The sequence below is a fragment of the Marmota flaviventris genome, chromosome 10, assembly GCF_047511675.1.
Source record: "Marmota flaviventris isolate mMarFla1 chromosome 10, mMarFla1.hap1, whole genome shotgun sequence".
In the NCBI taxonomy this organism is placed as follows: Eukaryota; Metazoa; Chordata; class Mammalia; order Rodentia; family Sciuridae; genus Marmota; species Marmota flaviventris.
This window is the reverse complement of record NC_092507.1, coordinates 111,250,927-111,272,317: the sequence shown is the minus strand read 5'-3', so window position 1 is coordinate 111,272,317 and position 21,391 is coordinate 111,250,927. Positions and strand designations below refer to the sequence as shown.

Genomic DNA, 21,391 nt, shown 5'->3' with positions numbered 1-21,391 from the left:
GATGCTTGTCAGAGTTCTGTTATCTGTAACCCCCATTTGTGTAACTTTCTGGGCTATAAAGCTGGACTGCAGGAAAGCTGTGGCTGCTGTCTTGTTCCCACCGTTTTGGGAGAGGCAGCCTGGTTGGTCGAAATAATAAGCTTGCTTTAATTTGATTTTAATTGGAGTCAGTGGTCTTTTCTTGCATCCTGGTCTAACAGTGGGAATGCTTGTAATCCCAGGGGCTTGGGAGTCTGAGGCAGGAGGATGGAGAGTTCAAAGCAGCCTCAGCGATAGTGAGGCACTAGCAAACTGTTTCTAAATAAAATGTAGAATAGGGTTGTTGATGTGGCTAAGTGGTTGAATGCCTCTGAATTCATTTCCTGGTATGGTCCTCCCAAAATGAACTTCCTTTTAGATGAAAGGAACATAAGAAGATTCCTTCCAGCTTCATAGCAACCAACTGCTCCCCTTGAGGCTACACACATACAGTTCAAACTTATCTCTAGAAGGCAAGACTCAGAAACTGATATTTACTAAATAGGCCAAGAGACTTTTGTATCTGTGGGCACCTTATATCAGACTGTTCTAAAACTAAGGACTGAACAAATATGGGAGGTTGTAATGAGAACACAATACACAGTAAATCCTTCAATGGGGAAGCTTAACTCAGACACTGTGATAACTGAAACCACACTTTTAAATAAAACTAGATTCTCTGCTTCACTGATTCCTTCACTGATTCAATCCAAACAGATATTGGAAAAGTATTAAAGCTACTGGTTAATATTAATATAAAACAGAGCAGCCATATTTAAAGATAGGTAGTTAGTGTAGTTAGGTAAATTGGGTCTAACATTGAGTAAGATAAAGAAAATGGAGACCATTACTGAGAAGGGAGTCCAGGAAACCAGAACATCTGGTGATATTGAAATGTTAATGTCCCCAAGGCCTGGAACCCATCCTGAAGAATTGTTAATGAAGTAGGACCCAGCAAACAGCAAGGTGCTAATCAAACCACCCCAGGCCCTTCCTGCCCAGATTACTCCTCCAGGCCACCTCTCTCCCACCTTTAAGCCTTCCCACCTATATTCTATCACTGCAGGATGATAGAGGGAAACAAAGGACAGGAATGTGGAAGGACTAAAAAATCTTAGCTATAAAAAAAGGAAAGACCTCCTCCTTCTAGAGATTCCAGGTCCCCTTCTTCCTCTGGGGGGAAGTCTTTTCTTCTATCCTTTAATAAAGCCCTCCACTTTCCACTCTATACTTGCCTAGGTGTGCTTCTGAAGTGTTATATTTCAGCATTCAGGGAAGCAAGGACTCATCACTGGTACACAGTGGTAATAATGTTATGCTCGAATTCAGGACCCCCAAAGACCACCAGAGACCACGATCGATGTAAGCAGCAAAAGAGGTGTTTATTGCGAGCTAGCTGGGTCCCCGCGCGCACACACAGCAACTGGTGATGCTGAGAAGCCCCGAGCCCAGGGTTTGCAGCATTTTTATACATTCTTTGGAGAGGGCAGGGACTTCACATACATCATAGCAAATCATCACACACCGCGGGAAAATCAAATAACAACTCTAAAACATGATTAGCACATTCATTGGTGGGAACAAGTTGGGTAGGGGGGATTGGTCAGTACAAAAGGGGTATTAGTTTGAACTGATTGGTGTGAGCCAAGAGGGGTGTACGTGCTGAACTACATGGTTTCCCAATATGTTATCAACCACCATAAACTACTGGGAGGGTCATCTGGCATCCCAGGTATTTCCCTGATTCATGCTGATTGGTGGCTGGTAGGGGGCTGCTATGGGTCCCCACCTAGCCTGAGTCAGGGACACCTGGCACAGCAGATCTCTCTGTTATTTGTAGATAAATAACTTAGCAGGGTGGGAATGTGCTTGGGAGTGCTCTGTGGGTTTTTCCAAGGACAAAGGCCATGTCCCTTCCTTGGACAGGTTTTGCTCTGAGATAGAGGCTGGTTTTTCAATAACAGGTTATTAAAAATGGACCAGGTTATATACATGGCTTTTGACTTTCAAATTCATGTGCACTCTAGCCCTTGTGATTAAACTTTCCTGTCGTCTACAACAAGTCTAGTCCCATTATTATTTTCCTCCACACCACCAAAAAGATGATTGCTGAAATGTTTGAAATGATTTTACAGGTCATTTTAATAAAGTGGCCTCACATATAAGGGGAAAAATCTTTAATTGGGACACATTAACTATACTATTTTATTTAGAAAAGTCATTATTTTTAATGTCACCTTATTTTCTCATTTTTTTCCTTTCTTCTTATGTGAAAGACCCACAAAGATAAAGCAAAATCTTTTAAAACTGCTCTCCAGTTCTTGGAGAAAAGAAAATTACAAATAAGTCATCCCTTCAATATGAAACATGGGAAAAAAATTGATCATGTAAAAACTGGAGTTTTGAGATGAAACTGTAAGGGTCCCGCGAAACGTCGAAGAAAGAGACCACCAAGTGACCACTCATGCAATTGGCAGAAGGGGGATTTATTGAACCAGCATGCTGGGGCTCCGTGCCCACTCAAGAAGGGAAAGCAGCCCAGAGCCCCGAGCAGGGGCTGAGCACTGCTTAAGTACACTTTTTGGGGAGGGCGGAGGGCTTTGTATACATTAGAACAAATCATCATGAGGCGCGGGAAAATTGAACAACAACTCCTAAACATGATTAGTTCATTCATTGGTGGGAACAGGTCAGGCTGGAGTGATAGGTCATTCCTAAGGAGGGGGTTACATTTAAACTGATTGGTCCAGGCCCTGCAATGCCTACGTGCGACCACACAGAGCCCTTATTAAACAACCAAATAGTCAGGGGAAATATTTACTGGGCAGTTCCAAGCATTGTCTTAACAGCTACAGAAATTTCAGGTTTTGCAGGTAGCATAGAAACCTAACAACCTAATCCTTTACATTTTAACTCAGACCTTGCAGCTTAGAAACTTTACAACACCCGGTCTTTTACCCTTTAACTTTTATGCTTTAACTTCAATTTCTTTTACCCTTACAAAACTAAATTTTCCCATTTAACAATTTTCTCTGAGATTCTGTCTGACAAAGTTTGAAGAATAAAATCTATGAACACTCAGTGAAATTAAGAGTAAAAAGAATAAGATTTATTTAAGCAAGAGAAAATAGAACTTTAGGTTGTGGGAGAGGGCATAATAGCAGAAAACCCCATTTTGGTGTGCCAGCATTGGAGTATATATATGGCTTTGAGAAGAGTATGAGGCAAAATCTACTTAAAATAGATATTGAAAAAAGTACCCTGGCTACCACCTGGTTTTACATCTGTCCTTTCTGTATTCCATCCTTCTTCCTGTAACTTCCACCTGGCTTCACCCCTGGGACAAATAATTTGGTTGAAGGTATTTGCACAAGTGAGCCTCAAGGTTTTTAACATTTGAAATAGGCCTTAAAGATGCTCATTAACATATCTATCCATTAGCTCCAGGTGTGGTAGAAAGCTCTCCAGTATACAGCTGCCTGGGCATTTTACTATCTATTCAATTTATCCTCAATCAAGGTGAGCAGGGAACCCTGACTTTGCAAATGTGATGTGAGCTGGAAATTTAGAGATTTATTCTCAGACCTATGGATAGCTAAACTGGAGTTCTGCATATAAGATAGCTGTTCTGGATTTGAAATACTGCTTATTCTAGATTTACAGAGCTCAGGCAGCTGAGAATGGAGAGTTCAAAGCCAGCCTTCCAACTTATTGGGGCCCTAAGCAACCCAGTGTGAACTTGTCTCTAAATAAAAATATAAAAAAAGGCTGGGATTGTGAATCAGTAAATAAACATTTCTGGAATTAATTGCTGATCACAAACAAACAAATATATATTTTAAAAAAACAAATCAAAACAAACACACAACAACAACAACAAAACTCAGGAGGAGCAAAAACATGGCTTCTTTAAAAACACAGCTTCTCTCATGCAGGAACACAGCCAATGTAGTTGGTCTCCTCTCCTGAGGATTACCTCAGTCTTCACCACACAATCTGGGGTCATGCTTGGCTAGTGGCACACAGCTAGTGGCATACAGATTTCCACATAGGAATTCAGGAAGGCCCTGATAATACCATACAGTGATGGCAAAGAATGCCAGGGCTCTCAAATGCTGATCTAAGCTCCACTAGACTAGTCAGAGCAAACTGAAGACTGAGTTGCCACAGAGAGACCTTCTGGCCACCAGACACTAGAGAAACCTCTGAGGAGTCCCTGACCACCAATTCCGGTTCCCAACATTGCCAGTCCCGCTGGCTTCAAATAGCCTTGCTACCCAGTCTCAAAATATGAACACACTTACCATTTCCTGGCTTTCAGTATGCTTACTTCTTCTCCCTGATAGTTTCTTTCAGTTCCTTTTCAGTTCAGTGTAGTGCAGAAACCTGGGGCTCCTGATCTAGGATTGGAAGCATAGAAATGGATTCAAAGAATGGCAGACTCCAGAAACAAAAGGAACAGAAGATTGTGGAAGTCCGCCCCCTCATCACTGGCTGCGTGAGGATTGGATGCTTCTCACCTAACAGACAGATTGGAAAGGGCTTCAGGCACTTCTTCCAAACAGAGCCTAGTAGGCCAACTCTTTGAGTGACACTAAATTGGATCCAACCCAGAAACAAATAATGTCAGAAAGACAGGTCTTTGGCTGCTCTTTTTTTGTGGATAAAAGACTAGGGATCAACCATGTGCAGTGGTGCATGTCTCTCCCAGCAACTGGAGAGGCTGATGAAGAGGATTGTGAGTTCAAAGCCAGCTTTAGCAATGGTTAGGAACTAAGAAATTCACTGAGACTGAAAAACCAGCCTCTACCTCAGAGCGAAGCCTGTCCAAGGAAGGGACATCACCTTTGTCCTTGGAAAGACCCACAGAGCACTCCTAGACAAATTCCCACCCTGCTAAGTTGTTTATCTACAAATAACAGGAGAGATCTGCTGTGCAAGGTGTCCCTGACTCAGTCAGCCTAGGTGGGGATCCATAGCAACCCCCTAGCAGCCACCAATCAGCATGAGACAGGGAAATACCTGGGATGCCAGATGACCCTCCCAGTAGTTTAAGGTGGTTGATAAAGTGTTGGGAAACCATGTAGTTCAGCACGTACACCCCTTTTGGCTTAAACCAATCAGTTCAAACTAATCCCCCTCTTGCAGTAACCAATCCCCCCTACCCAACTTGTTCCTGCCAGTGAATGTGCTAATCATGTTTTAGAGTTGTTATTTGATTTTCCCGCGGTGTGTGATGATTTGCTATGATGTGTGTGAAGTCCCTGCCCTCTCCAAAGAATGTATAAAACTGCTGCAAACTCTGGGCTCGGGGCTTCTCAGCATCACCAGCTGCAGTGTGAGCGGGGAGGACCAAGCTAGCTCGCAATAAACACCTCTTTTGCTGCTTACATCGATCTTGGTCTCTGGTGATCTTTTGGGGGTCCCGAATTCGAGCATAACAAGACACTCTCTCTCTAAATAAAATACAAATATGGCTGTGTTATGCTTGAATTTGGGACCCCCAAATACCACCAGAGACCCAAGATCGATGTAAGCAGCAAAGAGGTGTTTATTGCGAGCTAGCTTGGTCCTCCCCGCTCACACTGCAGCTGGTGATGCTGAGAAGCCCCGAGCCCAGGGTTTGCAGCATTTTTATACATTCTTTGAAGAGGGCAGGGACTTCACATACATCATAGCAAGTCATCACACACCGCGGGAAAATCAAATAACAACTCTAAAACATGATTAGCACATTCACTGGTGGGAACAAGTTGGGTAGGGGGGATTGGTCAGTACAAAAGGGGTATTCATTTGAACTGATTGGTTTAAGCCAAGAGGGGTGTACGTGCTGAACTACATGGTTTCCCAACATGTTATCAACTGCCATAAACTACTGGGAGGGTCATCTGGCATCCCAGGTATTTCCCTGACTCATGCTGATTGGTGGCTGGTAGGGGGCTGCTATGGGTTCCCACCTAGCCTGAGTCAGGGATACCTGGTGTAGAAGATCTCTCCTGTTATTTGTAGATAAACAACTCAGCAGGGTGGGAATGTGCTTAGGAGTGCTCTGTGGGTCTTTCCAAGGACAAAGGCCATGTCCCTTCCTTGGACAGATTTTGCTCTGAGATAGAGGCTGGTTTTTCAGCTGCTGATGTGACTCAGTGGTCATATGACACTGAGTTAAATCCCCAGTAGCAAAAACCAAACAAACAAACAAAAAAAACCACTGAGCATCAGATCCACAGGTACTCACTAGAGAGCCCCATGACCCCAGAGTTGATGGATGGATTGATGGATGGATAGAAACATAGATAGGTAGATTCCTGGGCCAGGGTCTTTAAATCTCCAGAGATTATTGTAACTGATATTATAATAATGCTATCCAGCCCTGAATTTTTTTTTTTTTAATTTGCTGTGAATTGCATTAAGTGTCTCATGATGGAATCATTTTATGGCAGTGTTTTCTCCCAATACATAGACCCAGCCCAGATAGAAGTTCATTTAAATTTATCACTGTATATAAGGTTAAATCAATTTGTGAATACATATGTATAAATTTTTATAAAAATAAATATCACAATTTAAAAATTTTATTTAATATTTCTGTTCTCTGGTATTATGAGAAAACATCTTGAGATTTCTACTCATAAGTAATTCCCTAAGGCAGCAATGTCCCTCCTCCCCTAAAAATATGGGGCACAAATAAAATTTAATTTTTCTAGTATTAACATTAAAATGAAAAAAAAAAAAGATGGAGGGTGCAAAGTCTATAGATCTTTCAGTATCCCAGACTATGGAGTATAAAAAATAAACTTATTTGCAATGTTTCTTTGAGCCTAATGGTAGGATTATGCTGTCTTTTTTTCCCTATTTGGTATGGGGTACTATGAGAATATGAATCACAGGCATATGTGTGTGTGTGTGTGTGTGTGTGTGTGTGTGTATAGTTAGATATAGATATAAATATAGATTTTTTTTCTATAGTTCAGTACAGCCCATCAACAAAGTCAACTTTAAATTTAAATTAAAAAAATTAAATCTCTATTTCTAGGGTCAAGCCCTAGCAGAGATCCAGGGGTCCAGAAGGATGAGTGGCTTAGGTGAAAGAAGAGGAGGCAGGACTACAGTTGCAAGTTACAAGAAGCCTTCAGAAGTATCTGAAGCCCTAGAGGGGCTTTTATTTTTATACCTTTTTTATAGGTATTTTTTCATGTAGTTAATGGATAGCTTCAAAGCTCAAACCTTTTTTGATTTTCATAATTTTCAAGAGTTACAATATTTTCAGACATGTATTAATTACCTAAGATATTGAGTACATTGTTTAAAATATTTTTCTGTAATCTTTGCCAATCATGATTAAGCTCAATCACTAGGTGCTAGACTACACAACTGGACTACATGTATCTTGACCTATTATTAATTTTAATTTTAAAACATACCTATAATTATATCATTAACCTTTAACTTTAAAGCATACCTATGATTATTGGTAAGCTTTCTTACTTCTAAAGTCCCAATAAAACACACTTAAAATAGTGAAAGCCTACTAATCTGAAGTGCCTCTAAAATATATGTATATTAATTTTATATTATTCTATTTTTAATTTCCAAGGTAATTTCCTTTTTTATATATGACCTATTTAACTGATTTCTTAAAGAGTTTCTTTGATCCTTGGTGAAATACAACAATTCTTATGTCTTTGTAATCTTTAACAAAAGAGCAGCTCTTCACCTCAACCCATTTGCCATTAATATTAACAATGTGTTTCCCATTTTTATCATGAATTCCTGTGTAAGGCAAAGGAGGGTCTGTTAGTGGGGGGAATGTATGTTGCACAGGTTGTAGCTTTAGAATGTGGGGCTTAGTGTAAATTGTTAAGCTTTTCTCAAGAACCTTGATTTGCAATCTTTTCTTCATAAATTTCTTGAGGAATAACACTATCTGTTTGTATCCTGAGAGATATTAAAACACATCTCCAGGTATGTCTTAATTGTATCCTTAGTCTCATTCTGGCAATTTTCCTGCAATTTCAGTTCACACATATTTTATTATTGATTAATATGTACCCTATTATCCATATTATGAGTATCATAAACCAAACACTTAACGTTCCCCATGGTTCCAGTTTCCAGATGGTGGATCCCTGCCACAGCATCCCCCATGCTGTGACCCTGTCAGAGTGTGCAGGAACACCTTCACCACACTATGTATAAGACACCATCTGTTTTCCATATGACTTCTGTGAAATTTGTGATTGAATCTTGACATTCTGCCTATAGTGAGTCAATTAGTTGTCACTGGATAACAAGTCATTTTAGAACTTATTGGCTCACTCAACTCCTAAGCCAAATCCCCAGCAATATTTTGTATTTTATTTAAAGAAAGAGTTTCACTAATTTGCTTAGCACTTTTCCCTTGCTGAAGCTGGCATTGAACTCATGATCATCCTGCTTCAGTCTTCCAGGACCCTGGGATTACAGGAGTGCACCACTGCACTCAGCTCTGTTCACATTTTTAATGCCAGTATTCCCTCTTTGCCTTATCAACTATTTCTTATGCTATATTTCAAATGGATGCAGTATTTCTAATTTTTCTCCAAGAACCAGATGGCAGTTTAAAGATTTTGCTTTCTCTTTGTGAGCATTTCACATGAGAGAAAAGCAGACACAAAGAGTTTATTAGAAGTGATGTAAAGGAGTGAAGGAAGAAAAAGGTGACACTTTAAAGGGAGAGAATGTGTCCTCTCTGTAAAAAGAATAGCATGGCTCTCTTGCACTCCAATTTATTGGACATCTAAAAAAAAGAAAAAAGATTCCAAAGAGTCCTGCTCAGGTACACTTCTTGACTTTGGGCTGACCCCAGAATAACATCAAACTCTCAAGTATCCACTGCCATGACAACTTTATGTTAATTAGCCTCATGTTTACGATTTTTAATTGAATTCTTTTTTTTTTAAATTTTTTATTGTTGGCTGTTCAAAACATTACATAGTTTTTGATATATCATATTTTTTAATTGAATTCTTTAAGATTAAACTCTTGCAGATTTTATGGTTAGTAGAAATTATCTTTATTTCCCTGAGTTCCAGAATCTGGTCATAACAGGGTCACAAAAGTCTCCCCTTCAGGGTAACTTATGTTCCTTTTATGAACATTATTTTGAATCTATATTTCTCCTGCAGAAAATAGTTTGATAAAGAATATGAAACATCCTGTCCAGTTTATCCAGAAAGGAAGCAAGTAAATTGCTTCTTGGAAAATAAAGCATAGGGTCAATGTGTTGGGACTATTTATTTATTTATTTATTTATTGTGTGTTGAGATCAGAACTAGTCAACCACCGGGCTACATCACCAGCTCCTTTTTTAAATATTTTATTTAGAGACAAGACCTCATTGATTTGCTTAGTGCCTCACTGATAAGTTGCAGAGACTTGCTCTAAACTCATGATTCTCCTGCCTCACCCTTCCAATCTTCTGGGAATACAGGCATATGGCACCACGCAGAACCTACCATTTACCTTAAAGGTACTTCAGTTCTTTTACCAGGTTCTGTGAAAAATACTACAATGAAAATATAAATGTAGTATTTTCTATGATGTAATGACTCCAATTTTTTTAGCTAAATACCCAGAATTACTACTACTGAATCATATGGCATTTTTATTTTAACTTATTGAAGAACCTTAACACCATTTTGAAAAATAGCTTTATTCGATTTATATTCTCATCAGCATTTTTACAACTGAGTCTTTGTATGGATGTTCATATGCTCTAGAATACCTACTATCTTTCAGATTTTTATTTTTTACTTCTAAATATTTTATTTATTTGTTTATTTATTTATTTGTCATAGATAGACAAATAACTTTTATTTTATATATTTATTTTTATGTGGTTCTGATGCTTAAACACAGTGCCTCTTATGTGCTAGGCAAGCACTCTACAACTGAGCCAGAATCCCAGCCCCTATGTTTCAGATTTTTATCATAGCAATTCTGATAAGACTACACAGGATGCAGGAAATTTTTCATTTGACTGATGCATTAAATTTATGATGCAAGTGTGTTATATTCCAGGATGTCAAGTAGCCAGAGGAAGAGTGTGCTATAAATATTTTCTGTGATGAAACAGGAATCTGTGATTTCTAACACATTTTTAACACTACTGCTGAAAATTTTGGTTTTGGAAGTAGTTACAAACAATGCAAATTCAACTGTTTGTAATGTATGAATATTTGCACATGCTCAGTCTCTATTGCTTATAGAAATTGGAAGTTTAGGATACACTCCCTGGAAAAGAAGTCCCTAATTTTAGATGCTCTGTACATGGAGAAACTTCTTCTGGAAACAATTGGTAGGCCTGGAATTATTACTGAGGTGAACAAGGGTAGGTCAGGGCTGAGAAAGTACTTAATTTATTGAGTCTATCAGTAGTTTGCTTAATTTTTCCCTTTTGTACCTATAATTGAGTGGAGAGAGAAGCAATTCTTCCAGCAACAGAAGTTAGCAAAATCACTGGTAAATCTCTTTTTTTGGACAAACTGACATCTTTGATATTTAACTTCTCTGCCCTGATTTCAGATTGTGATGTGAATGAAAAGACTCCAAGTATAAGACTGCCACTTTGTCATTTTTATACTTATATATCACTTCTTCCCTAAGGAATAGATAAATTAAGATGAAAATCACAGAAAATTTTAAATTCAGCTTATATATGATTTAAATCTCTTCTCATTTAAGGTGACCTCTGACTTTGGGGGGATTTTTTTCTCACATATGTGACAATTCACTCAACAACTCAAATAACCAGGTGTATCCCAGCTATTTCTGTATCCCATACTTCTAGCTAAATCTGGCACTTAATATTAGAGGGTTTAGAAACACCCATGAAATTGATGCCTCAGAGGTATCTAAACAACCTCATTGTAAGGAAATTTTTGAAAGTGATACCTACAAAACATGAAAATGAATCAAAGAAGGGTTATTAATACTCCTCTGTAAAAGTGTTATAAAATAGATTTTTTTTAAAATTGAAGCCTAATGTAAATGATTATTTATATATATAGTGACTAGGTAGTACATTTTTCAGATGTACAAATAGGGTCAAATGCTGATTAAAACCACACTTTCTAGAATCATAGGGAAGAGAACATAATCAAAGTATAGAAAGAATGCTGTTTTATTTGAGGTCATATTATTTATTTGTATCTGAACTTAATATTCCATTACTGTGATATGCAACTCAAAATGATTCAGTCATTTATCTGAGTCCCCCCCCCCCCCTTTTTTCCCTACAAAATGAGAAAATCTGGACTAGGTTTTCTTAGATTCTTTATACCAAAAATCAGAGGGCCAAAGGTAACTTTAAAAATACTTGGAGCTGGGGTTGTATTTCAGAAGAGCCCTCACCTAGCATGTGTGAGGCACTGAGTTTGATGCTCAGTGCCAATAAATAAATAAATAAATAAATGTATTGTGTCCACCTACAACTAAAAAATTAATGTTAAACAAACAAAAAAACCCTCACTGATCTTTACTCATACAATAACATTTAAGGTTTACTTCTTGTTTATAAACAACACCATAATGGGGCTGGAGCTGTGGCTTAGAGGAATAGCATTCACATAACATGTGTGAGGAACTGGGTTTGACTCTCAGCACTACATATAAATAAAGGCCCATTTTCTGCTTTTGTGTCTTAGAATGATGCTACCCAATTTTGTGGCCATTGGCCATGTAATCCATCAAAGTGACAAACTCAGTTCTTTTGTTGTAGGATCTATATGCCAAAATATCATGTGCTTGAAGCTACAGGATTAGACAGGATAGACACAGGATATTTCCATAATAGCAAAATATATTGAATGGTGATGTTCTATAAATCATCAGGTGCAAAGATTATCGACAATATGACATATTTAGAGTTCAAATCTAGTACCTTGCCACAAATACATGTTGATAACTGTGTTTTGATACAAATTTTTGCCCAAAAGAATTAATAAATAAATAAAATAGAGTGGTGTGGATACAGCCTTCAGGTGCTACTTTTATGAATTCTGTTCCAGAGCATCTACCAGGTTGTATCTGAAGTCTTCCAATCACAGAATTCCAAGCACCTCCATGAGAGGCCCCCTCCCTTTCTGGTAAATGCCAGTGACTCCTAAGATGTCCTTTGTCAGAATCCCTCTTACCTTCTAGGCTAATGAGGAAACTGGCCTGGCAGAGGACCACTAATACTACCACTCCAGATAAGTCCTGTGAATGGGCTTTCATAGCCATCCTATGAGTCTGAACCTGCTGGCATTGAAATCACACTTAGAGAACCTCTGCTCCAGCAGACTCCAATATTTAGAAGATCGGCCTGTATTTAGAACAGGTTGTAGAAGAACATGACTCAAGTCAACTCTGTTACAAGCAGGCGATGCTGTTGAAATAAGACACATATCACCACCACCACCAACAACACCAATAATATAAAGCCCTAGAATTGGTTATTGCATAAATAATGGGGAAACAGCATTTCAGGTCATTTTTAACTATTGACATCACATTTTTAAAATTTTTCTTACCTAAGCCATTATGAATCTCTCTCTCTCTCTCTCTCTCTCTCTCTCTCTCTCTCACACACACACACACACACACACACACATTATAAGGCATATATAAATATAAACACAGTTTTTCATGGTAACATTTCTGTCAGTTGAAAACAGTGTGCTGCAACGAAACTTTGTACTCACCATAGAATTCCTCATGGATTTTGAACTGCCGAGGACATTTCAGTTCCTTTCATTTCTTGTAGAAATCATTCTTCCTGATTTGTTAGCATCATTTAATTTCTACCATGAGAGGACATTCAAAAATTTTCTTACTTTATACTTTTACTTCTATAACTCTCATTGTCAAACATTTTATGTAACTTATATATTGAACATATTTTCTGTATCTAAGATAAGTTTAAGTTTTCAGACAGCAGAATTTTTTTGTCCATTTTTGTTCTCTGCTGAATCTAAAGCACATAAAGAAGTACCTGGAAAAAAGAAACATTTGTGGTTTCAATGAATTAATGAAACACAAACAATATGTGAAAGACTCCTAAGGGCCAGAATGAAGTTGGGTGTCTCATAGAATCCAATGTGTCATAAAGTGTTTTGTTTACAAAAAAAAAGTGATAGGTGACTCCTGCTCTAAATCAAACTATCATTTTTACTGTGAATAATAAAATTTTCCTTTCATTTTCTAATTTCTAAGTACTTGTATTTTGGAATCTGTTAGTTTCTTTTTGCAAAGAACAGTCTCATCCCTCTCTCATGAGAAGTTTTGAAGCAAGCCTGATTTCATAAACAAAGTTGAGTGGCTCATATTGTTACTGGAGTAGTGTTTTAAGAGCACAAATCTAATCATATCACTCCCCTTTGTAAACTACTCTTTGGTTTCCTGTGTTTACAAGGTTCACTGGTCCACTGTCTTCTAAGGGACTCATGGGGCTGCAAATCATAATATATCTTCATTGGAAAGTCAATTGTGTAATGGCCCTTGCACTCAAGAATTGTGTGTACAGAATGGGTAACTTCTGAAACTCAATTTTCACATCTATGGGAAGGGATTATAATGATATGATTTTATATGATCCACAGGAGAATCAAATAAGCAAATAGTTTTGAATAGCTATTCATGCTGAATAATTTCAAAAAAATCTATTTTCATATACTTTGTATCTTGTAGCTAATATATATTAAATTTCTTCAGCACTGGACATTGAATGCAATGAAGTCAATGGTACATAAGATGATAACTGTGAGACAGAACCTCAGAAGCCTTTGCTTTAATGAAATATTTAATTGTCTCAAGGTAATCTGATAGTGAGAAACATAAGATACCTTGGGACAGACTGCAGAATTGGATACCCAATTGCAGTGCCAGTCTTCAGGTCAAAATAATATTGACATTATCTTCCCAGGGTCAAGGACTGGAAGACTGCAGCCTGCATTGTGAGACTGAGGAAATTCAGATCAAACCCCTCAGCTCTGTCAGGGGCCGTCTGAGGTATTCTTGTCTATGTTTATAAAAACAATAGCATGGAGATTCTGCACAATGAAAGTCCCAATATGTGAGGACAGAATTAGGTATGTTACCATGGAAGAGTTTTTTTTTGTTGTTGTTTGTTTTGTTTTTTTGGTATGGTTGAGAATGAATCTTGAATGTCCTTTCCACTATTGGGCCCAGTGTATTATTCTGTGAAATTAACAATTTGTTGGAAAGCTCTATGACAATAACCTTACCCCTGGAAGACCCACCCCATTTATAGCTAAAGCCCTGCTTGCCCTCAACTGCAGATCTTTATGACCTCCACCACCATTGGTGTTTATTTATTTATTTATTATTTTTTTTTAATGTAACAGTCAACATTTATTTTCAAAAGAGATTTTCTATTTTTTAAATAGTACAAAAATAAACTGTCGTTTGTCTCAAGACATGTTTTACATAAGTTAATTTACATTTGTCTAAGGCACTGAAACATTCACACACAACCTTAATTTTCAGGTATAGTCAGCAGGTTGTTTGTAACAATCAAGTTGGTTTGTCCCTCCCCCCCAAAAAAACCCCACAAAAAAATCCCAGAAGTTAGCAGTTTATAAGCTTTTCAAAGATGACTATTTATCTTCAAAATGTTTTAAGCATAAAAAAATCCCAAAGAAAATTTTCCTGAGTTATTCCTTTAATAACATTTCTTTCTTTCCTGAGACACATTTTTTTTTCAGTTATTTACAAATATTGATGCTGTCTGTAATTGGTGCTTGATTTCAAAATACTAAAACCATTGTTCTTCGCACAGAACATTTTCAATAAATAATTGATTGAATGAAGCAGCCACAGGTCCAAATATATAAAAGACCCATCTCTATGGCATATCCCAGTCAATGAGGCAATGTTGTCAGTGCTCTGGTGCATATGGAAATCAAAAGTCGAAATTCTAATCTTAAATCTTAACATCTCAGAATTAGGTTCCTGAAAATTTATTCACAAATCTTACTTAATCCCAATCATTTACATATTTCAGAGAGGTAATCACAAAATATATTGATTCTGACATAATAAAAAAACAGTCTATAACAATAACATCCTAATTAAACATAAATAATAATCCTCAATAAATATACAGTACCATAAAATGTCAGCTGACAATGAGATGTGGAAAACTATTGTCATCATTATTATTCTTACTATTAATGCTCAACTACTTACTAGTTTTTTGGACATTCATTAGTACAGAAAAGTAACTTGTCTTCCTGTGGAGAATGCCTTACAATTCTGAGGTTCTAGCCTCTTTGTAGGTTCTTGATTATAGATGGTTAAAGTTAAATAAAATTTTCTGCTTTCACTTAAGTAAATATATTTTTAAAAACAAGGCTCTTCTTTTATTCCTACTAAGAGGAGCTAAGTAGTAGTCCTGAGCTGAGGTTTTCCTGAAATGTGCAAAAGTTCAAGACAATATTAGAGTTCAAAGATAGAAGAGCTCTGATCTTAAAACGAGGAAAACAAAAATAGAAGAAAAACTGATTTTAACAAAGTAGCTACCAGGAAAAAAAAAAAAACTCTAAGGAGCAGCAATGCAAGGCTGGTTTTGATTCAAATGTCCAAGGCTTATTGAGATTTGTGTGAAATGGATTTAAACGTTTTGAAGAGGATTTTGATGGGGCTAATACATTTTGTACTGTGGTAGCAACTGCTAAATCACACTGTACAAAAGAAAATCTAAGAAAATAGATCATTGTTCAAGTCTAGCTTGGAACTTCATTTAACTCAAAGCAAAATCTGTTGAGTACCATCCTGCAGTATAAGGATAGAATAAATTCTGCTTCAAAAGTTTAAATCCAAATTAGAATTTGAATTTACTTTTCTTCCTTTTTATTGGTTATTAAATTTAATCAATTTATTTGTTGTGGTATTGGTGATTGAACCCAGGGATACTCAACCACTGAGTGACACCCCCAGCCCTTTTTATCTTTTGTGACACAAGTCTCACTAAATTGCTGTTTCACCTAGATCCTTCTGCCTCACCCTCCCAAGTCCTAAGATTACAGGTGTGTACCACCATGCCCAGACGTTTTTCTGCTATAAATTCAGCATGTTATTGTTCATAAAAACAAATTCTAAAATCTTTAAGATGGAACTGGACTCTTAAAAGAATCAAGGGTCTATGGAAACCAACTTAATAAATAGTATTTTGATTTAAAATGAAGTTGTAACAGTCACATTATAAATAAATTTGCACTCACTAGTGAAAACCCCCAAATTTGATATTTTTATTTAAAAGGAGGTTGTAACAGTCATGTTGGATTTTTTCTCCTAGTGAAAAAGCAAAAATCTCTAATATTTTAACCAGTAATTATAATTTCTACTGGTTTTGGAGATTTAAATCTGATTGCTTCTTTTATTGATATGAGTAAAGAGTCTGACAACTTTAGCAAATGAGCTGTTAAAATTGATTCTACCCATGGATTTAGATTCAAATTATTATTTCAAGGCTGCTTTAAACAGACATGAAATTACTAGTGTCTGCTTTAGACATTCATTTAAATATCTTGTACCCTTGTTTGATGACAGATTAATACCCAAAAGTCCTTTAAAATTCCAACCCTAGTTGCTCTATTGCAGCATAAAAGGCAGATTAAAAATAATGGCAGTGTAGAAACTGCAGCATTTCCATCTTGTAAGTATTTGAATGTTCAAATACCTTGGCATTTGTTCTTATTAAAACATACTATACACTGATATTCAAGTAAAAACATGTCAAAAGTCACTTCCTATTGTTTTCTAAAGAAAAGAATGAACTGTTTTTCCCCCTTAAGTGAAAGAAAATAATCTTTAAAAGTAGTGACACAATAATTTCCACAAGTGTGACCCCTTCCTCTCTAATAAGAGTACTGCTGCCTTCTGTTACAGAAGATGGAAAGTAACATAAGGCGTTTAATATAAATATTAAATAATTAAGTTAAAAGGTATGGTCCATAAATAAATAAATATGATCAATAGACTTCTACAGTTCTGTTGCACGCCCTTTCAGTAGTACTGTGGGATTGATGTCTTCTAGTCTGGAGTGAGAAGCACTTGCATTGATGGTGACTGTCTTGGTGAGCAGTGGATCCTGAACACTGAATGAGACGAAGGGACAGCCCTTCATGTTACGGCAGATGAGGGACTGAATTGAGGCAGTGTTGATGATCTTAAAGCCCACTTCTCCTCCAAAAGTGCTTGGCTTCCAATAGTGAGGAGAACATATAGGATTACCCAAAAGTCCTTTCAAGGAGAATGGTGCTCCAATTTCCACCATGGTCTCACCAAAGATGGCGTCAGGACGAGGCTTTTCCACCAGGAGGGCAGGATAGAACTCCATGGCATCAATGGCACCATAGAGGGCTTCCAACTCTGCGGCCATTTCCTTTTCTCCTGTAAGTTCTTCAAATGATTTGTAGGGCTTCAGGTTGAAGCGTTTGCGGTACTCGTTGAAAGACTGGTATTTCATATTTCTGCTGTGGTCAATTGAGGCCTTGGCCACTGTTTGTACTGCAGATGGCACATTCCTGCCACCAGAAACCCTGCCAGCAATTTGGTGAATGACTCAACGAACTGGGTAAGTCCATGTTCCAGTAATATGGAGTTGTTGTAGAGAAACTGTTGATAGTTGTACTCCTGGTCATGAATTTGAAAGGTGTCAGGCAGAAGGGGATGCCAGTGATAAAGTGTGTTAAACTCAGAAGCAATACGTTTTTGGTACTGGAATTGTTGGTTGAAAAGCAGCTCTGGGTCAAACTTGAGTTTGAAGTGATAGCCGCTCAAGTGCTGGACATAGTCTTCAATCACAATTTTAATGGTCTCTCCTATTAATATTAGTCTGCTCGTCTGGAACAACCGCTCATCATCCCACTCTGGATGTTCCTGTTTAAGCACATCGCACACTCTGTCATGTTCCCGTAGCCAGATTGTGGCATACTTCATCAGACCAGGCACTAGACCAAAGACCTCCTGCCCCACAGCAAACCGAAGGTGTTCAGGGATGTGAGGGGGGTAGATCATCTCCACCTGAGTGTCTTTGACTGTGGGAGGATACACCTCTCCACCAATCACCTGATATTTAAGTTTTCCATCCTTGAAGAGGCGCAGCTTATGTTGTCTATCCAGAGTTTCACCATAAACATGACTTAGGTCCACCCCGTGGCCCAGTCCTGTGGTGAAAGCTGGCCCTCCATTCCGATCTGACTTAAAAAATTGATGGGTGAAGTGCTGAGCAAAGAATGCAAACATCATATTGGTGCCTTGGGGGTCAGGAATGAACTTTCTTCTTAGAAGAACTTTCTCAAACACCTCTTTAGAATCAGGAATCCCCTTCTTCCCTTTCACACCCATGGGCGTTGGGCAGTCATCTGCCACAGGAGGAAGGGCTCTGGTATAGTAGGAGAGGTTAGAGAAGGCTTCCCAGTTTTTGTAGCCATAGTGCACATTGTAAGTTGGTGGACTGTCAATCAAATGTGATCTGGAAGTCAGCACATATCTCATGATTGAATTTCGCAGGAAGGGAATATTATTGACAATGTTCCAGACCCCCTTGAAGTGGGTAAGTATGTAGTGGACTGTGTTTGGAGTGGGCTTCAGAAGTCGTTTTATTCTGGTCAAAAGTTCAGGTGTTGAACAATTTTCACCATAGAATCCTGTTCTGGTACAGTCACACTTATACTGGTCAAATCCTGTGCTCATACATACACCTTGGTTTTGACATGGGTTGGAACAGCAAGGATTTGCTGCGTGGCTGATGGCCAAGGCGGCGCTGAGCAGCAGAGCGGCCTGGAGCATCGTGGCCGAGGGCGGGGCGGTGCGCGGCTGGCGGAGCTTGGCTGTAGAGTCGGCTGTCGTCGGGAGGTGGCCCTGCGGGAGGCGCCGCTGCGGAGTTCCCGGGAGTGCTGACGCTCACTGCTCAAGTCGTTTGACAACTCACCATTGGTGTTTAAACTCCAGTTAAATGGTTGCTCTCTCTAGTATCCTCCCCTAAAATTGCATTCAACTTCCCCATTCAAGTACACTCCTCTTCCATCACTGTGCCCCCTGTCATGCAGGCATTCAAAACTGCTGTGCCCTTTTACACCATTAGGCCTAAACATGTCAATTCTGGGAATAACATTATGAGCATGTGAGAGAAACTTTCAGAGACCATTCACTAACAGTGAGAGGAGTCATGTGCTGAGACAGTGGAATGAGGCAAAGTGACGTGGATGTTCCCCAGTTTCCTTTGAACAGAAATATTCCCCTGCAGTAATCGTGTAGTAAAAGAAATCCACCACCAATGAATTCACATATTGTTATGTCTTAATATTCTCAACTATTATATTAATAGAGAAATGGCTGACCCCTAAAAAAATATTAAACTTAAAGGACATCTGTTGCCCCTCTTTTCTTCAATCATATAATCTTAGGGGAAAGTGTTGCTTTAACTTCGGAGTTGTGACCATTGGGAAAACAACTCTAGAAAAACAATATTGTCATTGGCTACTAAAACTACTAATGAAATCATGCATTTTATAATTGTAATATAGAGAGAAAATAAATTATAAATCATTCATTTAAAAATTAATAGCATATTATTTACAAAATATTTATATTCTTGCCATTCATATTAGGCTCCATCATGGCTCAGGTGGCACTGGCTTGTTCCCATTTCATTGAATTAACAATCCTGATATTAGTATGTTGTTCCATAATATATGTGTTGTACCCTATGCATCTATGTGGGGATTTCTCCCTGAAAATGACCCTGGATTTGTAAAAATTATCACATCACCATATGGCTTTTACTCAATAAACCCCTCAAGGATAAATACCTTTATAAAAGAAGATTTTCTGAAATATTTTGTGAGGAAGTAAAGAGCAACAGACTTGGGAGCAGTCCAGAATGTGAGCACTTTTTTGCCAGATTATTAAGATAAACTTCGTAGCAACGACCCTCCACAGACTTCAAGAACAGACTGAAGATTTCCTCCTGCTAAACATGTTCTCAAGTCAGAGTTGCAACTAACTTGAATCCTCCTGAGGCAAAGAAGACCCATGAGGTCATTAGACCAGCTGTTCTGTCACAGAGAGAACATATACCATAAATTATGATTTATACATCTAATACAACTAATAATTACAAAATGCTGTCTTGAACATAGTGTGATTAAATTTAATTTTGAATGAAAGTTTTTAACTCTTTAATATACCATATTTATCTTACTGCCAGATAGATGAGATTTTACTGCCAGAGCATGATAACTCAATGCTCTCTGATAAAGAATGCAAATCAAAGGAGAATTCAAGCATCAATTATTTATAAGCATACTTGCTGCTGTGACCCCATGTGAAGGTAGCAAAACTCCAGTTCACGAGGTTGATGCACCCCTGCATCACCTGACCACAATTATCTCATCTGAAAGAGACCACAAGTATGGGAACAACCTGACACCTCAAGAAAACATAGTAGAGGAAGGCCACAGTAATGTCTTAGAGACCATCTGTGAGGACAAGTGCAAGGAGTACTACATACATGACATACGTTAAGGGCGTCTGAGTGGCAAACCACTCCCTCGTGCTAGGTGTGAGTGGCAAACCACTTACCCATAGGCACATCCCTAGGCATGAGAAGGCTCTTGCTCATCCATGTCACATTCCCTGCTCTTGCTCCATGGCCCACTCCTCGATTGGTCACTGCATGAATAGTTGGCCAGAAATTGTATTGGTGGCTGCCTGTAATCTGCTTAGCTAGTGCCTGAGTATATATACATGGTAACTGTGCAATAAAATCAGACCTGCTTCCTGCTTGGTCTCTGGAGGTCTTGATTAGTGACTTCACAACCATAGTTTCTTCTACACTGTTCTGTGAACCTTCTTGCTGGATGAGAGAGAGCCCACACAACCTTCAGTGCATAGCACTTGTCTTTTTTGAAGGTTTGAAAAAACCTCCTTGTAAGGTGACTTTCCTGACCTCTAAAGAATGTCAGTATGTTTAACATCTCTATCACCACATCTTTGATATTTGAATATTTCCTCACTTAATCCTTGTACCAGGGAAGGTTATTCCTCCATGAGCATTGACTTGGTGATCTTCATTTTTCTGTAACCATTTATAAGGCTGGGAATAATAAAAAGCACTCTCTCCATCCTGCCATTCTCTAAGAATGACAGTCCCTTCACACTCTTTTAAGCAGCATTCAGCTTGTGGATGAGTTTGCATTTTTCTTTATCTATGCAGGGGTTTTTACTTCTCTTCACACTGTTTTTCACATCTTACCTACAAGTCAATTTCTAACTGATGGAGCAATTCTGAGTGAAAATAAGAAACTCACCAATAAAGTGTTGATAG

At 38.2% G+C, this 21,391-nt stretch overlaps 1 protein-coding gene across 1 annotated transcript; it reads right to left on the bottom strand.

Annotated features, from left to right (window-relative positions):
* Window positions 1-17,041: 17,041 nt before the first annotated feature.
* On the bottom strand, window positions 17,042-18,852 carry LOC114082121 (prostaglandin G/H synthase 2). The gene is given in 2 exon segments (XM_027923519.2): window positions 17,042-17,616; window positions 17,619-18,852. Coding segments are annotated over 2 exon segments (1,809 nt in total).
* Between the last annotated feature and the right edge of the window lie 2,539 nt (window positions 18,853-21,391).